General features: G+C 48.1%; 2 protein-coding genes and 4 non-coding genes across 7 annotated transcripts in view; 2 read left to right on the top strand and 4 right to left on the bottom strand.

Annotated features, from left to right (window-relative positions):
• The first annotated feature begins 7,446 nt into the window (after positions 1-7,446).
• Positions 7,447-9,352, top strand: Borcs6 (BLOC-1 related complex subunit 6). Its single transcript, XM_021177342.2, has one exon. The coding sequence runs from the start codon at positions 7,568-7,570 to the stop codon at positions 8,651-8,653; it is 1,086 nt and encodes a 361-aa protein (XP_021033001.1). The 5' UTR covers positions 7,447-7,567; the 3' UTR covers positions 8,654-9,352.
• A 756-nt stretch (positions 9,353-10,108) lies between these two features.
• Positions 10,109-10,182, bottom strand: Trnai-aau. Its single transcript has one exon. It is a non-coding gene; the product is annotated as a tRNA-Ile (tRNA).
• A 315-nt stretch (positions 10,183-10,497) lies between these two features.
• On the bottom strand, positions 10,498-10,571 carry Trnat-agu. The gene has a single exon. It is a non-coding gene; the product is annotated as a tRNA-Thr (tRNA).
• A 227-nt stretch (positions 10,572-10,798) lies between these two features.
• Trnas-gcu lies at positions 10,799-10,880 on the bottom strand. Its single transcript has one exon. It is a non-coding gene; the product is annotated as a tRNA-Ser (tRNA).
• A 371-nt stretch (positions 10,881-11,251) lies between these two features.
• Trnaw-cca lies at positions 11,252-11,323 on the bottom strand. The gene has a single exon. It is a non-coding gene; the product is annotated as a tRNA-Trp (tRNA).
• A 6,088-nt stretch (positions 11,324-17,411) lies between these two features.
• The window catches only part of Tmem107 (transmembrane protein 107), a 2,993-nt gene continuing 1,886 nt past the window's right edge, over positions 17,412-18,518 (top strand). The window contains exons 1-3 of one of the 2 annotated variants that reach the window (XM_021177453.2): positions 17,412-17,641; positions 17,843-17,910; positions 17,993-18,093. In XM_021177453.2, coding sequence (XP_021033112.1) covers positions 17,555-17,641; positions 17,843-17,910; positions 17,993-18,093 — 256 coding nt within the window. In that variant the 5' untranslated portion in view covers positions 17,412-17,554. The remainder of the gene's footprint in view (positions 17,642-17,842; positions 17,911-17,992; positions 18,094-18,518) is intronic. The other variant, XM_021177454.2, reaches the window with a different exon arrangement.

Below are 18,518 nucleotides of genomic sequence, written 5' to 3' on the forward strand. Positions count from 1 at the left end.
TGCCCAAGGCTCTAAGTTAAATCCTAAAATATACCCCTCCAGAGGAGATAAACATTTTCATCAAAGACTAAGTTTTTTTTAAAAAAAAGATTTATTTATTATATGTAAGTACACTGTAGCTGTCTTCAGACACTCCAGAAGAGGGCATCAGATTTCGTTACGGATGGTTGTGAGCCACCATGTGGTTGCTAGGATTTGAACTCGGGACCTTTGGAAGAGCAGTCGGTGCTCTTAACCACTGAGCCATCTCACCAGCCCCGGACATAGGCTTTTAATACAGATCTTGTGGAACAGTGGCCATGAAAAGCTTTGGCCCAGACATGGTAGTCCACAGTTTTAATCCCAGGAGATAGGCAAGTTCTAGGTGAACTAAAGCCTAAATCCAGGTGTGGTGGTACACAACTTGATCACAACATTCAGGCGACAGAGCCATGCAGATCTTAGTTCAAGGACAATCTATAGAGAAGTTCCAGGACAGCCAAGCTTAGGCCGTGAAGGAGGTGGAAAACAGAAAGCTGGTGATAATGCAATGGGGGGGTGGGGGGTTTCCAGCTCCAGCAAAAAGCAGAACTCAGCAGCTTTGGCCATGTGGCTCTGGCTTTAGAGTCAAGAATTGAAGGGACTACTGGGACAGTTGACAGTTGATGGAACTAAGACACTGGCATCACTAAGGTGTAATCTGAGAAGTGTTTTCTGAGAGCACAACACTGCAGCTAGACTTGGTAATGTGTAAGAGTCATCCAGGTGGTACTGGTTTTGAAGGTATGAAGAGGTTGTGAAGAGCAGCTGAGGCTTGGCACTGTGAGAGACCATGGAAGGCCGTTAGTGGAGGTGCAGGCTCAATTGCAGTTGATGGCCCAGGACTAAAGGGGCCATGCAAAGAGGTTGGCACCATTAAGGGAACCTATGAGAGGTCATTTGTAAAACCTGGTTGCAGTGGAAGACCCCAGCATATTGGAGAGGCCAGTACCGTGGATGACAATCAAGAACAGCTGCAGCAGTAGAGTGGAGTCAACTAGAGCCTTGAGTGCTACAGAGGGCAGAGCTGGAGAAGTGCCCCAAGCCCTTTGGAGATGCCCAGAAGATCATGTGTGAATCCCAGACACTCGAAGAAGACGCTGAAAAGTTGAAGTTGCCTTGGATATGCCAAGATGTTCGAGATGTCAGAGCCACGGGATATCTGCCGAGAGAAGCTGCTAATGGAGTGGAACCAGCTTAAGAGAATGAAGTTTGTTGCTGCCGAACGCCAGCTCTGCCAACAGCAGTCAACAAGGATGAAAGGAGACGGAAACCCCTTTGACATGGAACCCGGAGCCATGGAGTTTGGAGTTTGCCCAGGTGGTTTTCTGTCTGTTTTGGTTCCAGTGTCTCCTCACCATAACATTTAGGATTGGTAATGTATATCCTCTGATGTTGGAAGTCTGTGATCTGCTTTTTGATTTTGATTTCTTAAGGGATTACATTTAAGAGATTACATGAATCTCAGAAGAGACTTTGAACTTTGGACTTTTAACATTGTCGAGACTATTCTAGACTATGGGACTTTTGAAGTTGGATTAAATGTATTTTGCATTATGCTATACCTAAGTATGGCCCCCATAGACTCATGTGTTTGAACAAGTCTATGCTTTGAATATGCTTGGCCCCGGGGAGTGGCACTATTAGGAGGTGTGGCCTTGAAGGAAGTGTGTCACTGCGGGGTTAGGCTTTGAGACCCTCCTCCTAGCCACGTGGGAGTCAGTCTTCTGTCTGCCTTTGTAACAAGATGTAGAAAAAGTTTCCTTGATCATGGTCTCTCTTCACAGCACTGGAAGTTAAAACAAATACTGTAAAAAATTGTTAGTACAGTTTGTCAGCATTGTGAAGAAAGCCAGCAAGGTGGTGGCAATGCACACTTTTAATTCCAGCACTCGGGAGGTAGAGGCAGGTGGATCTCTTTGAGTTCCAGGACAGCCAGGGGCACACAGAGAAACCTTGTCTTGGGGAGTTTTGAAGCCAAACATCAAGTTAGTTTGGCATGCCAGTGCCTGGTGCTCAGCAGGCTGAGTCAGGACAATCACCCCAAGCTCGAGGACAGCGGGGTCTGCAGATCAAGCTCCAGGGATCACCCAGTGATGCAGCAAGCAAAGCTTTTTGCCAGCTCTTGGGACTCCTTTCCTCCTGTTGGGTTGCCACATCCAACTTTGATTTGAATGTTTTTGCTTCATCTCAATATATTTTATTTTGTCATGTTTGGATGGTATTTCTTGGAAATACCTGCTCTTTTCTAATGAGAGACAGAAATGGAGTGGATCCAGAGGTGAAGAGAGTTGGGGACAACCTGGAAGGAGTAGTGGGTGGAGGTGGGGTGGGGGATGGGACTATAAATAAGATATATTGAGTGAGAAAATAATCTCTCAACTAAAGAAAAGGTTTTTTATTAAAAAAAAAAAAAAAAAAAAAAGCCGGGGGGGGGGGCGCACGCCTTTAATCCCAGCACTTGGGAGGCAGAGGCAGGAAGATTTCTGAGTTCGAGGCCAGCCTGGTCTACAGAGTGAGTTCCAGGACAGCCAGGACTACACAGAGAAACCCTGTCTCGAAAAACCAAAAAAAAAAAAAAAAAAAAAGAGTCAAATATGGCCAGTCAGTGTGAAACAGACTTTTAATCCTTGTGCTTAGGAGAAAGAAGCAGGCAGGTCTCAGTTGGAGGCTAGCCTGGTCTATATAATGAGTTCCAGACAAGCCAAGACTAACTACATAGTAAGAATCTGTCCCAAAAAACTAAAATAAACTGGGCGTGGTGGCGCACGCCTTTAATCCCAGCACTCGGGAGGCAGAGGCAGGCGGATTTCTGAGTTTAAGGCCATCCTGGTCTACAAAGTGAGTTCCAGGACAGCCAGGGCTACACAGAGAAACCCTGTCTCGAAAAACCAACCAAACAAACAAACAAAAAAAACCTACTTAAAATAAAATGTTAAGGGGCTAGAGCCATGGCTGCTCTATGTTCAAAGACTTATCTGTAAGTTTAGCTCCATGGTATTCTGGCCTCCGAGAGCACCAGGCACAAACATACATACAGGCAAACAACTCACACACTTTTAAAAATTAAAAAGTCTTGGTCATATCAAGCCCAGGACAGTGGTCCATGCCTTTAATCTCAGCCTTTGAGAAATAGAAGCAACAGGATTGTCACGAGTTCAAAGCCAGCCTGGTGTAGATATTGAGATCCAAGCCAGCCTTGGCCACAGAGTGGAATCAAGATTATAAAAAGCAGCATAGTAAACCAAGCAGTGGTGGTGCATGCCTTTAGTCCCAGTACCTAGGAGGCAGAGGCCGGTGGATCTCTGAGTTTAAGACCAGCCTGGTCTACCCAGTCTGTTCTATGGAGGGAGTTCCAGGACAACCCAAGTTACACAGAGAAACTCTGTCTCCTCTCCAAAAAAAGAAAAGAAAAGAAAAGAAAAGAAAAGAAAAGAAAAGAAAAGAAAAGAAAAGAAAAGAGAGAAAGAAAGAAAGAAAGAAAGAAAGAAAGAAAGAAAGAAAGAAAGAAAGAAAGAGCGAGCTTTGAGGACTGTGAGTTGGATCAGCAGGTAGAGGTGCTTAACACCAAGTGACTGACCCCTGAGGTCCATTGCTGAGATGAAGCTGGGATTTGTATAGTGAGTGGAAGGAGGGAATGAACTCCTTGTTAAGACCTTTTTATCTTCTGACTTCCACATACACAGCTAGTGTCTGCCTGTCTGTGTGTGTCCGTGTGTGTGTCCGTGTGTGTGTCCGTGTGTGTGTGTGTGTGTAGAATGTGAAATAGAATTGGAATGGGAAGAAAGGATCTAAAGAGGAAGGAAAGGGTGTGGAATGCATACGCCTTGAAAGCAGAAGGGAGAGCTTTCTGTGGGAGGAGGGGGACAGGAAGGGGGTGTGGAGTGTATAAGAACAAAGCACAAGGGGCTGGATAGACGGTTCAGCAGTTAAGAACCCTTGATAGGCAGTTCACAACCAACTGTAACTCCTCCATGAGATCTGATTTCCCATACACATAAAAAAGGATTAAAGATAATGATAATCAGCTATATCTTGAGGGTAAATCCTAGTACTAGGGAGGTTGAAGCAGAAAGATCTTGAGTGAAGGCCAACTTAGACTCTATGGACATGGGTCACAAGGCCTGGCTATACTGCTTAGAAGAAGGGGAAAGAAACTCAACAATGGGAAAGTGAGCATAGAAAGGGAGTTGTTTAAGGGATTTGAGTTGTGTTTGGGAATTGCTAAAGGGGACGGGGAGAGTAGGATAGAAGATTCTCTAAGATGTATAACACCGTGATAGTGGTTCAGGTAGCACCAGGGCAAATCAGTTTGACCCTTTCTCAGGAAGCTGGAAATCGAGGTACTTCAAGATCCACCTATATTGCTCTTTGGGTGCATACCCAAAGAGCTCTAAATCTTACAACAGAGATACTTTTTTAGTTGTTGATTTTTCGAGGCAGGGTTTCTCTGTATAGCCCTGGCTGTCCTGGAACTCACTCTGTAGACCAGGCTGGCCTTGAACTCAGAAATCTTCCTGCCTCTGCCTCCCAAGTGCTGGGATTAAAGGCACGCATCACCATTGCCTGCCTCTGAGATACTTGCTCATCCATTTTCATTTATTAACAGAATTGAAAATAGCCTAGTTAGCCACCGACTGATGAATGGATACTGAAAATGTGGTCCATTTACGCAAGGCAATATGATCCAACTATTTAGAAAGAAGAGATCTTGACATGGCAGGTGAATAGATACAGCTAGGAAAAAAAAAATCATCCTGTATGAGGTACCCAAGCCCCAAAAGACAAAGAGCGTGGGTTTTATTTGTCAATGTTAGCTTTTAAGCTAACTTATGTGTACTACAGTCTTAATAAGCAGAGGCTAGGTATTGTGGTAGTTTGAATAAGAATGGCACCCCTAGGCCCATAGGGAGTGGCACTATGCGGAGGAATGGTCTTGTTAGAGTAGCTGTGGCTTTGTAGGAGGAGGTGTGTCACTGGTGTGTCACTGTCTCTCCTGATGCCTGTGGATCAAGATGTAGAATTCTCACCTACCTGTGCAGCACTATGTCTGCCTTGATGCCACCATGCTTTTTGATATGATGATAATGGACTAAACCTCTGAAACTCTAAGCCAGTTCCAATTAAATATTTTGTGAGAGTTGCCCTGGGGGGTTGGGGGGCTGGAGAGAAGGCTCAGCCATTAAGAACACTGGCTGCTCTTCCAGAGGTCCTGAGTTCAAATCCCATCAACCACATGGTGGCTCACAACCATCTGTAATGGGATCATCTGGTGGGCAGCTACAGTGTAATCATATATATAAATTAAGTCTTTTTTTTTTTTAAAGCAGCTTGTGTTTGAAAGTATAAGGAGGGTTGGTTGGGACTGAGAAGTCAGGAGAATAGAGAATTAAACAAAAAAGAAGTTGCTGTGGTCATGGTGTCTCTTTTATAGCAATTGAAACCCAAACTAAGACAGGTACTTAGACAGGGAAATAGAATATACTGTTATGGAGAGCCAAAGGGGAAACTAGGAGGATTAAATGGGTCAAGGAAGGAAGGAAGGTAAAGGAGGAAACATAGGGAGGGACAGCTAACACTAAAGGACATTTAAAACCATATGGAAACCTACTGTAGAGGCTCCCTAAGACATGTACATTACAAAAGGAATCTAAATGGAGTCACCAAATAGTAGGGAAGGCAATGTCCCAACTAAACCTTATGACACCAACTAAAACCTCCACTGTCACACTGAATGTCATCTTATTTTGCACACCTTTGGCATGAAGAAGAGGAGGAGAAAGTAATTATAGTAGTAGTAGTCATAGTAGTAGAAGACAAAAGACTTGCCAAAAATGGCTTCTTTTGAAGGAAAAAGAGCTCAAGAAATGAGCAAGAAACACAAGAATAAAGACAGGGCTGGGCACGGTGGCACACACCTTTAATTCCAGCACTTGGGAGGCAGAGGCAGGTGAATTTCTGAGTTCGAAGCCACCCTGGTCTACAAAGTGAGTTCAAGGACAGCCAGGGCTACACAGAGAAACCCTGTCTCGAAAAACAAACAAACAAAACAAAACAAAACAAAAATTAAAAAAGAATAAAGACAGGGTGAAGGGGACTGCAAAAAACCAGGAAGATTCTGCAATTACTAGCCACAGTGATTGTACACACTTTCCACACAGGATTCAGTTTCAAAAACAGGAACAAGTAGGGCATGGTGTTCTTCTGCCTTTAACCCCAAGCCAGAACTTGGGAGACAGAGGCAGAGGCAGAAGGATCTCTGTGATGTGAGTTCAAGGACAGCCTGGTCTACAAAGCTAGTTCCAGGACAGCTGGGGGTATACAAAGATTCTAAACCAAGGAAGAATATTAATACATTGTTTTGCTAACTAGAAGGGTCCCAGAGCTTTGGCTGTGTTGCAGTTGACGACTTTTCTACCATTTGATTCCTGTCCCACGGCTCTTGGAAAGACTCTCCATCTGCTACAGAAACTACAGTGCCCTGGGAAATGTGGCCCGGGGGTCCTGAATCTTCGATCTGGATGTTGTTAATCCTCTCCCTTCTCATTTATTTTAGCCCTGGTGTCTTCTCTCTGTCTTTCCCCCACACTCCGTACCTCAGCGTTTCTTGTTTATATCAAACCTCTTTGCCTCTGAGGCTTCAGTAAGCCATTCCTCCCTCTGTCAGCAAGCTGAGTTGATGCTCTTGATAGTCCCCATCAGAGACCTTTCCCGACCGAGGCCTCATCTAACTAGTCCTTCTTACTCTCAATCACAGCCCTTTATTTTCCCGAGCGTGCTTATCAAAACGTCTGATCCTTTCACCTATGGAATATTTTCTCTTGTGACAACAAACAAACAAACAAACAAAAACAAAAAACAAAAAAAAAAAAACCCTCAATATTATCCTCCAATGAGAGAAATGCTCTACGCAGAGGGGACAGGAGGCCGAAGAGTGACAAAAGCACAGGAAAGTCCACGAGCTGCAATTCCCCTGCACAGTGAGTCGCTCTGGGCGCTTCAACGACCAGTCTGTCAATGTTTCAAGGATGGAACCAATCGGCCCCGTTCCGCTGGGAATTCCGGCTTTCTCTCTCTTGGCGCTGCTGTTTTTCTTTCTCGGTTTTCTAGCTCGGTTCGGTCCAACCCTGAGCATCCAAGAACCCCCAGAGCTCCCAAGAACGATCCCCGGTGGAGTGCGACTGCTCGGCGGTAGTTCCGGACGACTCCACCGTGGACGTAGAGCCTAAGCTCCGCCCCGGTGGGACTCGGGCGCTCCCGGGTTCGGGTCTTTTAAGACCCGCCCCCTCAACTTTCCGAAGGGGCGGGGCCCCGCGCACAGCTGTCACCCCAGAGCGGCCATCCGACTGGCTTTCACGTGTGTTCTGCAGTTCAATAACAGCCCTCCTCCCGGAACTTCCTGGGGTGGCGACCAATCACAGAGCCCTTCCTGTCCGGACCATTATCATCCGGCTGCCAATCGGCGCGCCTCCGCCAACGCCCCTTAAAGGCGCCGCCGCTGCCCGGGGAGCCCGGCGGACGACTCGCGGTTCCGGCCCCCACCCTCAGTATGGAGGCCGCCCAGGGGCGGCTCGGGCCGGAGCCGGAGCTTTCGGTCGGAGCTGAGCACCAGGCCGCGACTTTCAGCGGCAGGCCGTCCCGAACGCCCTCGAAGCCGCCCTCAGTCCGGACGCTGTCCGGGGAGGAAGAGGCTGAGAGCGTTGGGGTCGCGAGCCGTCATCCCCAAGTGTCCCCAAAGACTTGGAGCGGCAGCATCGCCCATGGGCCGGAGCTGGACACTTGGGAGGACAAGCCGAGCTCCCGGGCGACGCCGTCAGGGGCCCGGGGACGCCGGGGGGTGCCAGGTTCCGAGCACGCCCCGCCCCCGTCCTCCTGGTACCCAGAGCCCGAGCCCAGCGAGGATCAGCCCTCCGCTCTGAGGGTCTGCCGTCGAGGGAGCCCCGGAGGCGTCGAGATGAATGTGGAGCTGCCGCAGCAAGAGGGTGACGACGACGACGACGAGGACGACGAAGAGGCGGCGGCGGGTAGGGCTGGCCGCTCGTTCCCCAGCCGCCTTCAGGACAGCCGCAGCCTGGACGGGCTGAGTGGGGCGTGCGGTGGAGGGGGGTCTTCATCCAGTGGCGAGGCCGGCGCGGGCGGAGGACGTCGCGCCACTATCTCCAGCCCCCTAGAGCTGGAGGGCACGGTGAGCCGCCACGGCGACCTTACTCACTTTGTGGCCAACAACCTACAACTCAAGATCCGACTGAGTGGCGCCCCACCACCCGTTCCCCCTGCCTCTGTGCGGCCCTGCCTAACGCCCGCACCCACCCCCACCATCCCTCCCATCGACCCGGAGGTGCTGAGGGATCTGGAGCGGCTGAGTCGCGAGCTGGGCGGCCGGGTGGACCGTCTGCTTCGCGGGCTGGGTGGTGCGGTGCAAGAGCTGACAGCGTTGAGCGTGGGCTGTATCCAGACCTACCGCGACGCGGTGGACTCCTTAGGTGAAGCCGTGGACATGAGCATCAAGGGCATGTACACCTTACTTGCGCGCTGCGAGGAGCTGGAACGGGCTTTGCAACCGGTTCAGGGGCTGGCACGCCAAGTCCGAGATATCCGACGCACTCTGGAGGTGTTGGAGGCCCTATGCAAGTGACCAGGAGCATAGAGGAGAGACCATGCGTAACCTGGCCAGACCAGGGTCCAATAGGACCCTCAGGACTCTTCAAAGAGCCCTGGTGGAAACTGCTTGCTGAGGGGATGCCTGTGCGTTAGAGGTTCTTCCACAAGCGTTTAGGAGGCCTGTGCCCATTCTAAGCCTGCGGAGTGTGAATGGGCTAGTTGTGAGGATTCTCCTGGTGGGAAGGGATGTAGCTCTGCTTTTATTCAGTTGGCCATCTATAGCTACCCTGTTCTTCCTGACCCTTCTCCCTAAGCTAGAACGCCGTCCATGGGAATACAGGCCCTTAGATCTCTGCTGGAGGGTGGGGCAGACACGGAATGTGTGATCAGAGAGACCTCAGCCCCGCTGCGACTATCCGGATCCCAATGGTCACACACCTCAAGTGCCAGGGGCTTTAGGAACTTGAGCGGTCCTTGCCCACACACCATGCGAGGGCGAGGGCGCAACATCTGCATAACCTCCTGCTTCTTTCCTCTGGTCCCCTAAAATGCCACGGGGTGGAGGAGCACATTTCATGATGGAGGGAGAGCGGTGGGGGGCGCGGGGGAGTGTCTCACTGCTCTCAGGGTTCAGGTCGAATTGTTACTGGTTTTGAAGCCCACCTGTTGTGGAGTATTCTAATTAATTTTGGCTTTCTGAGTTTTTGTGGAATTAAAGTGCTGCTGCTGCTAAGGCTGAGTCTGTTTGTGTGTGTGTGTGTGTGGGGGGGGGTCGAAGGGGTTGAGAAGCCAAAGGAATGGGAATGAAGGCCCCTGTGGCTCCCCGAGCTCCCGGGAGTAGGAACTGGGAGTGTGGGGGAGGAAGTCTCAAGCTAGATGGAGGAGATGCGTCAGAGCTGAGGGAGATCATAAAGGGCCCGAAGAGCCACTAAAGCAGAAACACAACCAAGGTCTTGAGGGGAAAGGGCTTCTCTGCTCCCGATGGGTAGATAGACACTGGGCAGATTGGTTGTCTTGGTTATAGAGGAAATATAGAGAAATATAAACTCTTGACAGCTCTATCATGTGCTGATCAGAGTTCTGTATAATGATTTAAGACAATCGTGTCCCAATGGCAAAGGCTGTCTTCATACAATTTACATAGTACGTTCGTTCAGGAACTATATGTTATAATCATAAAATATCCCACACTCCAAGACATCCCCACATTTTTGCAGCATTCCAGTATATTTGTTTAGTTCGAACTGTTTCAGTATTAGGAAGACAGCTGTATGAAGTTTTCTTAAATGTCTCCTAATAAGAAAACGATTAAAGCTGGCAAAGCCGCCTTGTTAAGGTGAACATTAGTGCTCGCTTCGGCAGCACATATACTAAGAGGTGAACATTAGAAATAAAACCAAACTGGGAGAATTTCATATTTTTATCTCATAATAGCTAAGGAGAAAGTAATATTGAACAAATGCTTTTTGTTTAAAAAAAGTAAAGGTACTGGCCCGTACGGGGATCGAACCCGCGACCTTGGCGTTATTAGCACCACGCTCTAACCAACTGAGCTAACCGGCCAGAGACGAAAACAAGGGAGCTCTAAAGCAATGTAAATAAATGGCTGTACCAACTCTGCTTAGAAAATGCATTTTATAAAACGGAAAAATAAATTACCCAAACTAGTCAAATAAAGTACTCAAGTAAGGAATCAAGTAGAAACTCTGATAAAGCCCAAAAGATGAGACTTTGGCATTTGATTGCTGGTCGGAGCGTAAATATGATGATATTCAAGGCTGGACATGTTCTAGTAACCACTCTCAAATACGAGGTCACAAGACTCCAGGGGCTGAGCAGTAACTGGTTTTCTATTTTCCCCAAAATAAGAAACAACAAAGGCACCGCTGGGATTCGAACCCAGGATCTCCTGTTTACTAGACAGGCGCTTTAACCAACTAAGCCACGGCGCCTACGTGATGTTGTGACGCCTTCACTACTTGGCCAGGTCAATTCCAGGGCACATGAAGAAGCCGGGGAATAATTTTCGACAGTGCTGGAAAAAGACTAACGAACAAGCGAAGAACAGGGTGGGAGAAATTATAGGGTTATCTGACTTGGAACGTGAAATTACAATGATGACATTTTAAACCCTTGTTTCTAAGGTACAAAACTGAATGTAGACCTTAGAAGCTACAGACGACGAGGATGGGATTCGAACCCACGCGTGCAGAGCACAATGGATTAGCAGTCCATCGCCTTAACCACTCGGCCACCTCGTCTACACAGCACAAATACAGTTTGGCTTCTCTGAGACCTCAACTCTCACTCCTGACGGGTAGGCCTTGCATTTGTAAACAATTCTATTCATAACTGCAGAACGAACTAGCAGAACAATAGTGGGTCTACCTCTCGGCAGCTGAGAACACTGAATGCTCCAATTGCGGTTGGCTGGTCTTGAGAGTCCTGCTCTCTGCCCAGAATTACCTTGACTATCCGCAAGAAAATACTCGCGAGACATACTGACCAGGAGGCATACTGACCAGGATTTGCCTCCTGAGCTTTCCCATTCTTGTTTTTTTAAGAGCTGTTTCTTCTTTGATCATTGGGGCAAAAATAAAGGAAGCTAAAGAAACGTAAGAAAAAAAGGAGCTGACCCCGACGTGATTTGAACACGCAACCTTCTGATCTGGAGTCAGACGCGCTACCGTTGCGCCACGAGGCCGGCCGGCCACCGCTGTAGACAGGGCACCTCATGACTATTGCAGGGAGCCACCCCACCCACCCACTTGTCCACAGTGATTTTGGGTTTCTCTGGAAACCCAAAGAATGGAGCTTCTCCTCTTGAAGGAAGACCCACAGACTGAACTGTTCAGAGCGATCAGCTTTACACCTCTTGCTCCATGGCCTCCCCACCCTGTCCCTGGAACGGACGGGACTGGGGAGCTGGGAAAGAAACGGGAGGGAGAAGAAAGAGTCAAGAATGAGTCCCCCTTTTCAGTTTGGCCTGACGTGGCGCATGCAGAGGGCCCGGGAAGAAGAAATGACTGATCAAGGGGAGAGGAGCATCTGGGTCCGAAACTGTGAGTAAGGTTCAGGAGCCGTCAGGCTGAGAGCGTTTCTTGTTAAATCGCCCTGGCTAGCGTTGAATCTGTTCTGCAGTCCAAGCAGGCCTTGGATTTGCATTCTCTTGCACTCTACCCTTGGAGCTGGGATTCTAGGCCTGGGCCATCAGGCCCTGCTAGAAATGCTACATTTTAGTTGTCTGAGACCAGCCTGGACTATAGGATGTCCTCTGTCAAATGGGGAGGGAGCAGGGGAGGGAGGGAGGGAGGGAGAACACTGAGTGTAGTAGCTTATGCCTGCACCAGTGTATTTGAGAAGTGGAGGCAGAATGGGGAGTTCACAGACTAAGGATTTGTCTCAAAAAAATATCTAGAGATAATAAAATATTTTCTTGGGAAGCAGCACAGCTCTTTTCCCTAATGGAAACCATAGGACTACTAACACTTTTGTCCCATAAAAAAGGATCGCTTAGATATCACTGAAAAATTGGGTTTGTTTTGGAAGAAACAACCCTTGGTCCATGCTCTTTATTTTTTATTTTGTTTTTTTCAAGACAGGGTTTCTCTGTATAGCCCTGACTGTCCTGGAACTCACTCTGTAGACCAGGTTGGCCTCGAACTCAGAAATCTGCCTGCCGGTCCATGCTCTTAATCCCAGCACACAGGAGACAGATGCAGGAATACTGTGAGCTGGAGGCCAGCCTGAGATATATATGTATATGTATGTGTGCGTGTATGTGTATGTATGTGTGTGTGTATGTATATATATATTTTTTCCAGGCTTGTCCCTGCCAAGGGCCATATTGTAAAACCCTGCCTTAAAATAGCACAAAAACAACCTTTTATTTTCCATTACAATAATAGTGAGTGAAGAATAGTCCTGGGTGTGGTGGCAAGGTTTGTAATGCCTGCACTAGGGGAAGGTGAGGAAGAATAATCTCAAATTCAAGGACAGCCTGGGTTACTTAGTGAGATGGTGTCTGGAAAAAACAAAACCAGAACCTAAAAATACCCAAACTCCGGTGGTAGTGGCGGCGGCGGTGGTGGTGCTGCTGATTGATGGTGGTGGTGGTGGTGTTGATTGCGGTATACCAGTACTATGGTCAAGATTACTTCAGGGCTAGCCTTGGCTATACTTTAAGCTTCAGGCCAGGTTGCTTGTTTTTGATGGAGGAGTAAGTCAAAAAGTAATAAAATGATTCATGTGCAATAAAAGAGGGGCACAGAGATCTCTAGGCAGCGCAGTCTTGTAAACTTTGTAAATCATGTACATGTTTAATATCATTAAAAGATGAAATTGAAAGAATTACGATGGCAGCCGGGAAGCACGCACTTGACTCAGACCACGTGCCAGTTTGCAGGCAGCTCCGCGATGGGCTGGCAGCTCAGGCCTGAGCTCTGTGGGCAGTCCCACGTGAACAGCCAGCTCTGCCTATCATGTGGGTGCTCCACGACACCGCGGAGCCTGGAGGAAGAAGAGGAGGTACAGCAGCGTCTGCTGTGGGTCACTGCCACTGGAGCAATAGAGGACAAGCAGGCAAAAGCATGACGACAACCTAGATCACACACACACACACACAAGCACGGCACAGGAAGGTTCTGACCAGGTAGATGCCACCCCTGGGTTCCAGGAGGTCTGGATGCTCCCGGCAGGCAGACTCCCACGTACAGGGGAAAGCACCGATCGGCGGGAAGGGCAGGACCGACATGTGTCGCCAACACACCGCCAGCATGCGTTGAATGGAATGCCTGTACCCAAACGCCACAAGCAACTGTCTGAGAAGGAAACAATTCCCCAGGCCCTGGCAGTGCCGCACATTCAGTGATGTAGGCTCTTTTGTTCCCTCCTAACAGAGGCAATTTGAACTCTCAGATAATATTTGGGGTCACTTTTCTTAATTTCTGTTTTTATAATCCTAAATACTCATCTCTCTCCCTCCCTCCCTCTCTTCTTTCTAGGAGAGAAATCCTGAAGGGAGAAGCAGATTGAAGAACACCGGTCTCCTGTAGTACCAGCTACGGCCACAGAGTGGCACTGAAACTCAGAAACAGCTTTTCTAGGACAGGCTTCTGAGAACCAAGGTCGTGGAAAAAGTCAGGACAGTTGTACAAAGCTCACTTCGTCTCATTACCGTATAACATGAAGTGTGACTACCTAGTTTCTACCATCGAGTAGGCCCCTTAGGCTGGAAGCCTACTATAATCAGAAAAACCCAAACATCCAGACGCTAGAACCTGGATCCCACAGCCAGGCCCAGACCTTTTTCCTCTAAATATCTCTCATAGAGAGGCGTCAGGGCACATTCCAGAGATCCCAGAACTTGAGAGGCTGAGACAGGAAAACTACCAAGAGTAGGCCATTCTACAGCACACAGTGAACTTCAGGCTAAACAGAGCTATAGTGTGAGACCCTGTCTTTAAAAAAAAAAAAAATTCAGTATTTCTTGATCTCTTAATTGTCTTACTCCAATCCACCTGCTCGATTCCATCCTGACTCAAGCCCCAATCTATCGCATGTTTCTTTCACATCCTCCTCATTCATCTTCTACTTAAAATGTTTTCCATGTTGCAGAGAACACAAACCTGACTATGCCTCTGGTCATGTCTGTAGAAGCTGAGAAAGCTAAGCTCTCATCCACTTCTCCAACATCGGTCTGATCTCTCCTCCTGCTTCCTTAAGCTTCAGCGTCCCTGGCAAACACACACGGCTTATCTAGCCCTGGCTCCTCCCTCGTCTGGAACGCTGTTTCCACAGATCTCCGCAGGGCTGACTCCTGCCTTTGGATCTTTGGAAATCCTCCAACGCATGTCCTAGCCTTTCCTCACCCTTAGTTTATGATACAGCCTCTTCTGCCTGGAGATAGTCGCCAGCTACACCCTCACCCAGCACAGGCTCGAAAATCACAGGCAGGGAAGAGACACTGTTCAGTGCTTTCATCTTGTCTGTGCCCTAAGTGAGTTGGCACATTTTACAGCATCCTAACTTCTGTGATGGAGAATACAAAAAACTCACCTCTCATTAGAAAACAAAGAAGAAGAAGGAGAAGGAGGAGGAGGAGGAGGAGGAAAAGGAGAAGAAAGAGGAGGAGGAGAAGAAAAAGAGAAGAAGAAGAAGAAGAAGAAGAAGAAGAAGAAGAAGAAGAAGAAGTAGTAGTAGTAAATAAATGTAGTTATGAACACTTTGACCCCAGCACTCTGAAAACAGAGGCAGGAGGGTCTCTGTGAGTTGGAGGGCCAGCCTGATCTACAAATGTGAATTCTAGGAAAGCTGGCGGTACATAGTGAGACCCTGTTTCAAAAACAAAACAAAAAAACAAAACAAAAAACCCCCAAACAAAAATGGCTGTCTTGAGGTACCTTAATTAAAATAATTAACAGTCTTATTTTTTAAAGACTTTTTTGAGACAGGATTTCACTGTGTGCCCTACAGACCTGTCCGCCTCTGTCTCCTGAGTGCTAGGACTGAAGCTGTGTGCCACCATACCTGGAGATTTATTTTAAATATTGTGTATAAGTATGTGCATTGAGTGTGAGTCCTTGTGTGTGTGTTTGTGTGTGTTGAGTGTGATTGTGTATGGTGTGTTGAGTGTGAGTATGAGTGTATGTGTTAGTGTGTGTGTGTATGTATGTGTAAGTGTGTAGTTTCCAGAAGAGGGCACTGGATCTGGAGTTACAAGAAGTTGTAAGCAGCACCATATGGGTGCTGGGAACTGAATTTAACTAGAGTATTCTGTGCTCTTTGTTTCAGCAGAGGGTTTCTGTGTAGCCTTGGCTGTCCTGCTTTGTAGACCAGGCTGGCCTTGAACTCACAGAGATCTGTCTGCCTCTGCCTCCTGAGTGCTAGGATTAACACCTGGTGCAGGGATTAATCACTAAGCCATTTCTACATTTTTTTTTTTTTGTAGAGACATTTTAGTTTTTTCCTTTTATTGAACTGACTATATAACCTAGCACGACCTTGAATTTCTAACCCTCTTTCCCCCACCTCCCAAATGCTGGGACTATAGGTGTTTCCCCCCTATCCAGCTTAAGACTCAATTTTATATGAAAAAGTTATAAAGTTTCACCATATAGGAGCTTGAGTGGAGCTCAGTAGTAAAGCAGTCGTTTAGTGTGGTCCATGCCCTGTGTTTGATCCCCAGTGCAGCCCACAGGCACAAGTGTCAATAAGTAGGAGCTGAATATATAAGGACATTCAATGCTATAGATTATTCTTTATGTTTTTTAGAATGCCATTCTATGCGTTGATAATACTATAGGTCTCAGAAGGGAAGATGGGAGGATGGCTCAGTGGAGGGTGCTTACCTACCTATATGTAAGAGGCCTGGAGCTTATCTCCAATACTGAAAAAAAAAAAATCAGGAAATTACATGATTACAATGCTGTCGTTTAAGTTACAAACCCTATACAAAACTTGTCAAGCATCTCACCTCAGTCTTTTATAATAAAATGGGGGCGGGGGGCAGTTCTTTTGCCTGGTTTGGGATCTCAGGTTCAGTTAGATTCCCCCACCCCCAGCCCCGTTCATTCAGAAGACCTCCAGTTTGTCTTTCATGACCTTTAACTAAAATATGTTGACTTTGAGTTCTAAATTCACTCACTGGCTTAGGAAAGGGAACCCCATGTATTACTTTAGGGAGACAGAAGCATTTCTTCTTCTTCTTCTTCTTCCTCTTGTTCTTTTCTTCCTCCTCCTTCCTCTCTCTCTCTGCCAATTCCTTGAAACCAAAATTTAAGAAGTATCTATTTTCAAAGCTTCCCTTTGATATTATTCTAGTGTTATCTTTTAATTAAAAAAAATATATATATAGCACGCATTACCTTGCTGGGTTTTGTTCTTGTTTTGGCTGTTATCAATCTCCCCACCTAGAATATAACCTGGAGGGACTTTATCGAGGTACTCTCAGATGAAAGCACCGTGCCTAGCATCTGGGAGACATCAAATATTTGTTGAATAGATAAAATCCCTCTGAGCCTGAGCCTTGTCTTTTGGGCTGATTTAGAGGCACAAAGAAAAAGGAATGGAGGGACCAGAGAGTGCAAGTGGGATGGGAGGTCCATTGACATGGGACTTGATTGTGAACTGGAAAGTGCTGAGAACTTTCCGATTCTCCGATCTGCAGGGATTTCATCCGAAGCCCTAAATCGGTCACATCACCCTAAGAAGAGGTTCTTGGTCTGTAGCTGAGCAATGTCCGGGGCCTAACAACTCAGAGCGAGCGTGAAATCGGTGGTGGGTCAGCGTCCCAGCCTAGGCTAAGCCTCCCAGGAGCACACAAGCAGTTCCAGTCCCCCGCTCCATTCTTCACCCTTTCAGATCCCCTCCGTTCCCGAGGCAGTCACCTCACCCACATCCAATTCTAACCATCCCAAGGCTGCTCATTTCTGCAATCGGCAAATCTCTCATGACACGGAGACAAGTTATTTAGGGAGAAATTAGAGTCATTCTTCGGCAAAGTTTTGCTCTAGGGCGGAAGGGGGAGTCCTCTGACAACCAGGGGCTAGGGGACTTGGCGCGACCCTGGGACAAGCTCGGCGCGTCAGCCTCTCCTCGTTCGTCCCCTCGACTCCTAGCGCTCAAGGCAGTGAGTGGGAAGCACAGGAGAAGAGAGGATTTAGTGGTTCTGGCTGCATTCTCTTGGGTCCATTAACGGCTCACGTACCGGGCCTTTAGACGTCGGTAGAGGGAGCAGCACTATCGCGAGACTTGCGAAAGCAGCAGCGTGGCGCTTGCGGACGCAGTTACCATGGCAGCCGGGCGGCGCCGGAGCGCGCGGGAAGGAGACCTAAGTAGAGAGGTCTGGCCTGCTTGCTCTGGGAGACTTGATGAGTGACCCACCCCAGACTTCCATCCTCAAAACCCACGGCCTCCACTCGAGGCCCCCGAGGCCATGGGTCGGATCTCCGGGCTCGTGCCCTCTCGGTTCCTGACGCTCTTGGCTCATCTGGTGGTTGTCATCACGTTGTTCTGGTCCCGGGTAAGAAGCGGACAGGGCGCGTGTGCGCGTGCGCGTGCCCTCCCGGCCCTCCCATTCTCATCTTGGAGTGGACCCATTTCAGCTCAGTCCACTCACACAGGGTCGGTTCGTTGCTCCCGTTCCCCGGCCCCTCCCCAACCTGTCCCCGCAGCCCCATCCCTCTTTTGACATTTCTTTCTTTCTTTCTGCCCGGCTCGCCAGGAAAGCAACATCCAGGCTTGCCTGCCTCTCAAATTCACCCCCGAGGAATACGAGAAGCAGGACAACCAGTGAGCTCTTGGGGCGGGGTGAGAGTGCAGGGGTCTTCAACAGAATCCAGAAACCTTGGTCCAAGCCCCTTTCTCTCTGCAGGCTGGTAGCCGCGCTCTGTCTCACCCTGGGCCTCTTTGCAGTGGAGCTGGCTGGCTTCCTCTCAGGAGTCTCCATGTTCAATAGCACCCAGAGCCTCCTCTGTATCCTTTTTGTTTGGCCATCGTCCCCATGTGCCTCATCCCAGTCACCACTCTTTCCACCTCTGTAGGCCTTTGGGGCACAAGTGTCTGCTCTACATGGTAAACCGAATCTCTCTCTAGGTGAGAGGTTTTAGACAGTGTTGGGGAATTAATAGACTTCAAGCATTCGTTAAATCCTGATGTGAGCCAGGTTCTGGCGATCCCTGGATGGGAGTAAAACCATTTTATCCCGTTTGAGGAGGTGGCAGATAAAATCTATAAATCAATGTGATAAACAATATGCTTGTAGGTGTGTGTAAAACACAAAGCACTATGGGAACTAAGAAAGGGACCAAGAAAATAGAGCCCAGGTGTGGTTCTGCAAGCCTTTAATCCTAGTGCTCAGGAGGCAGGGGCAGGTGAATTTTTTTTTTTTTTTTTTTTTT

This window comes from Mus caroli, chromosome 11, assembly GCF_900094665.2.
Source record: "Mus caroli chromosome 11, CAROLI_EIJ_v1.1, whole genome shotgun sequence".
NCBI lineage: Eukaryota > Metazoa > Chordata > Mammalia > Rodentia > Muridae > Mus > Mus caroli.

Bases quoted from the DNA above. Each gene is read 5' to 3' on its own strand.
- Borcs6 (XM_021177342.2), top strand. From the start codon at position 7,568: ATGGAGGCCGCCCAGGGGCGGCTCGGGCCGGAGCCGGAGCTTTCGGTC.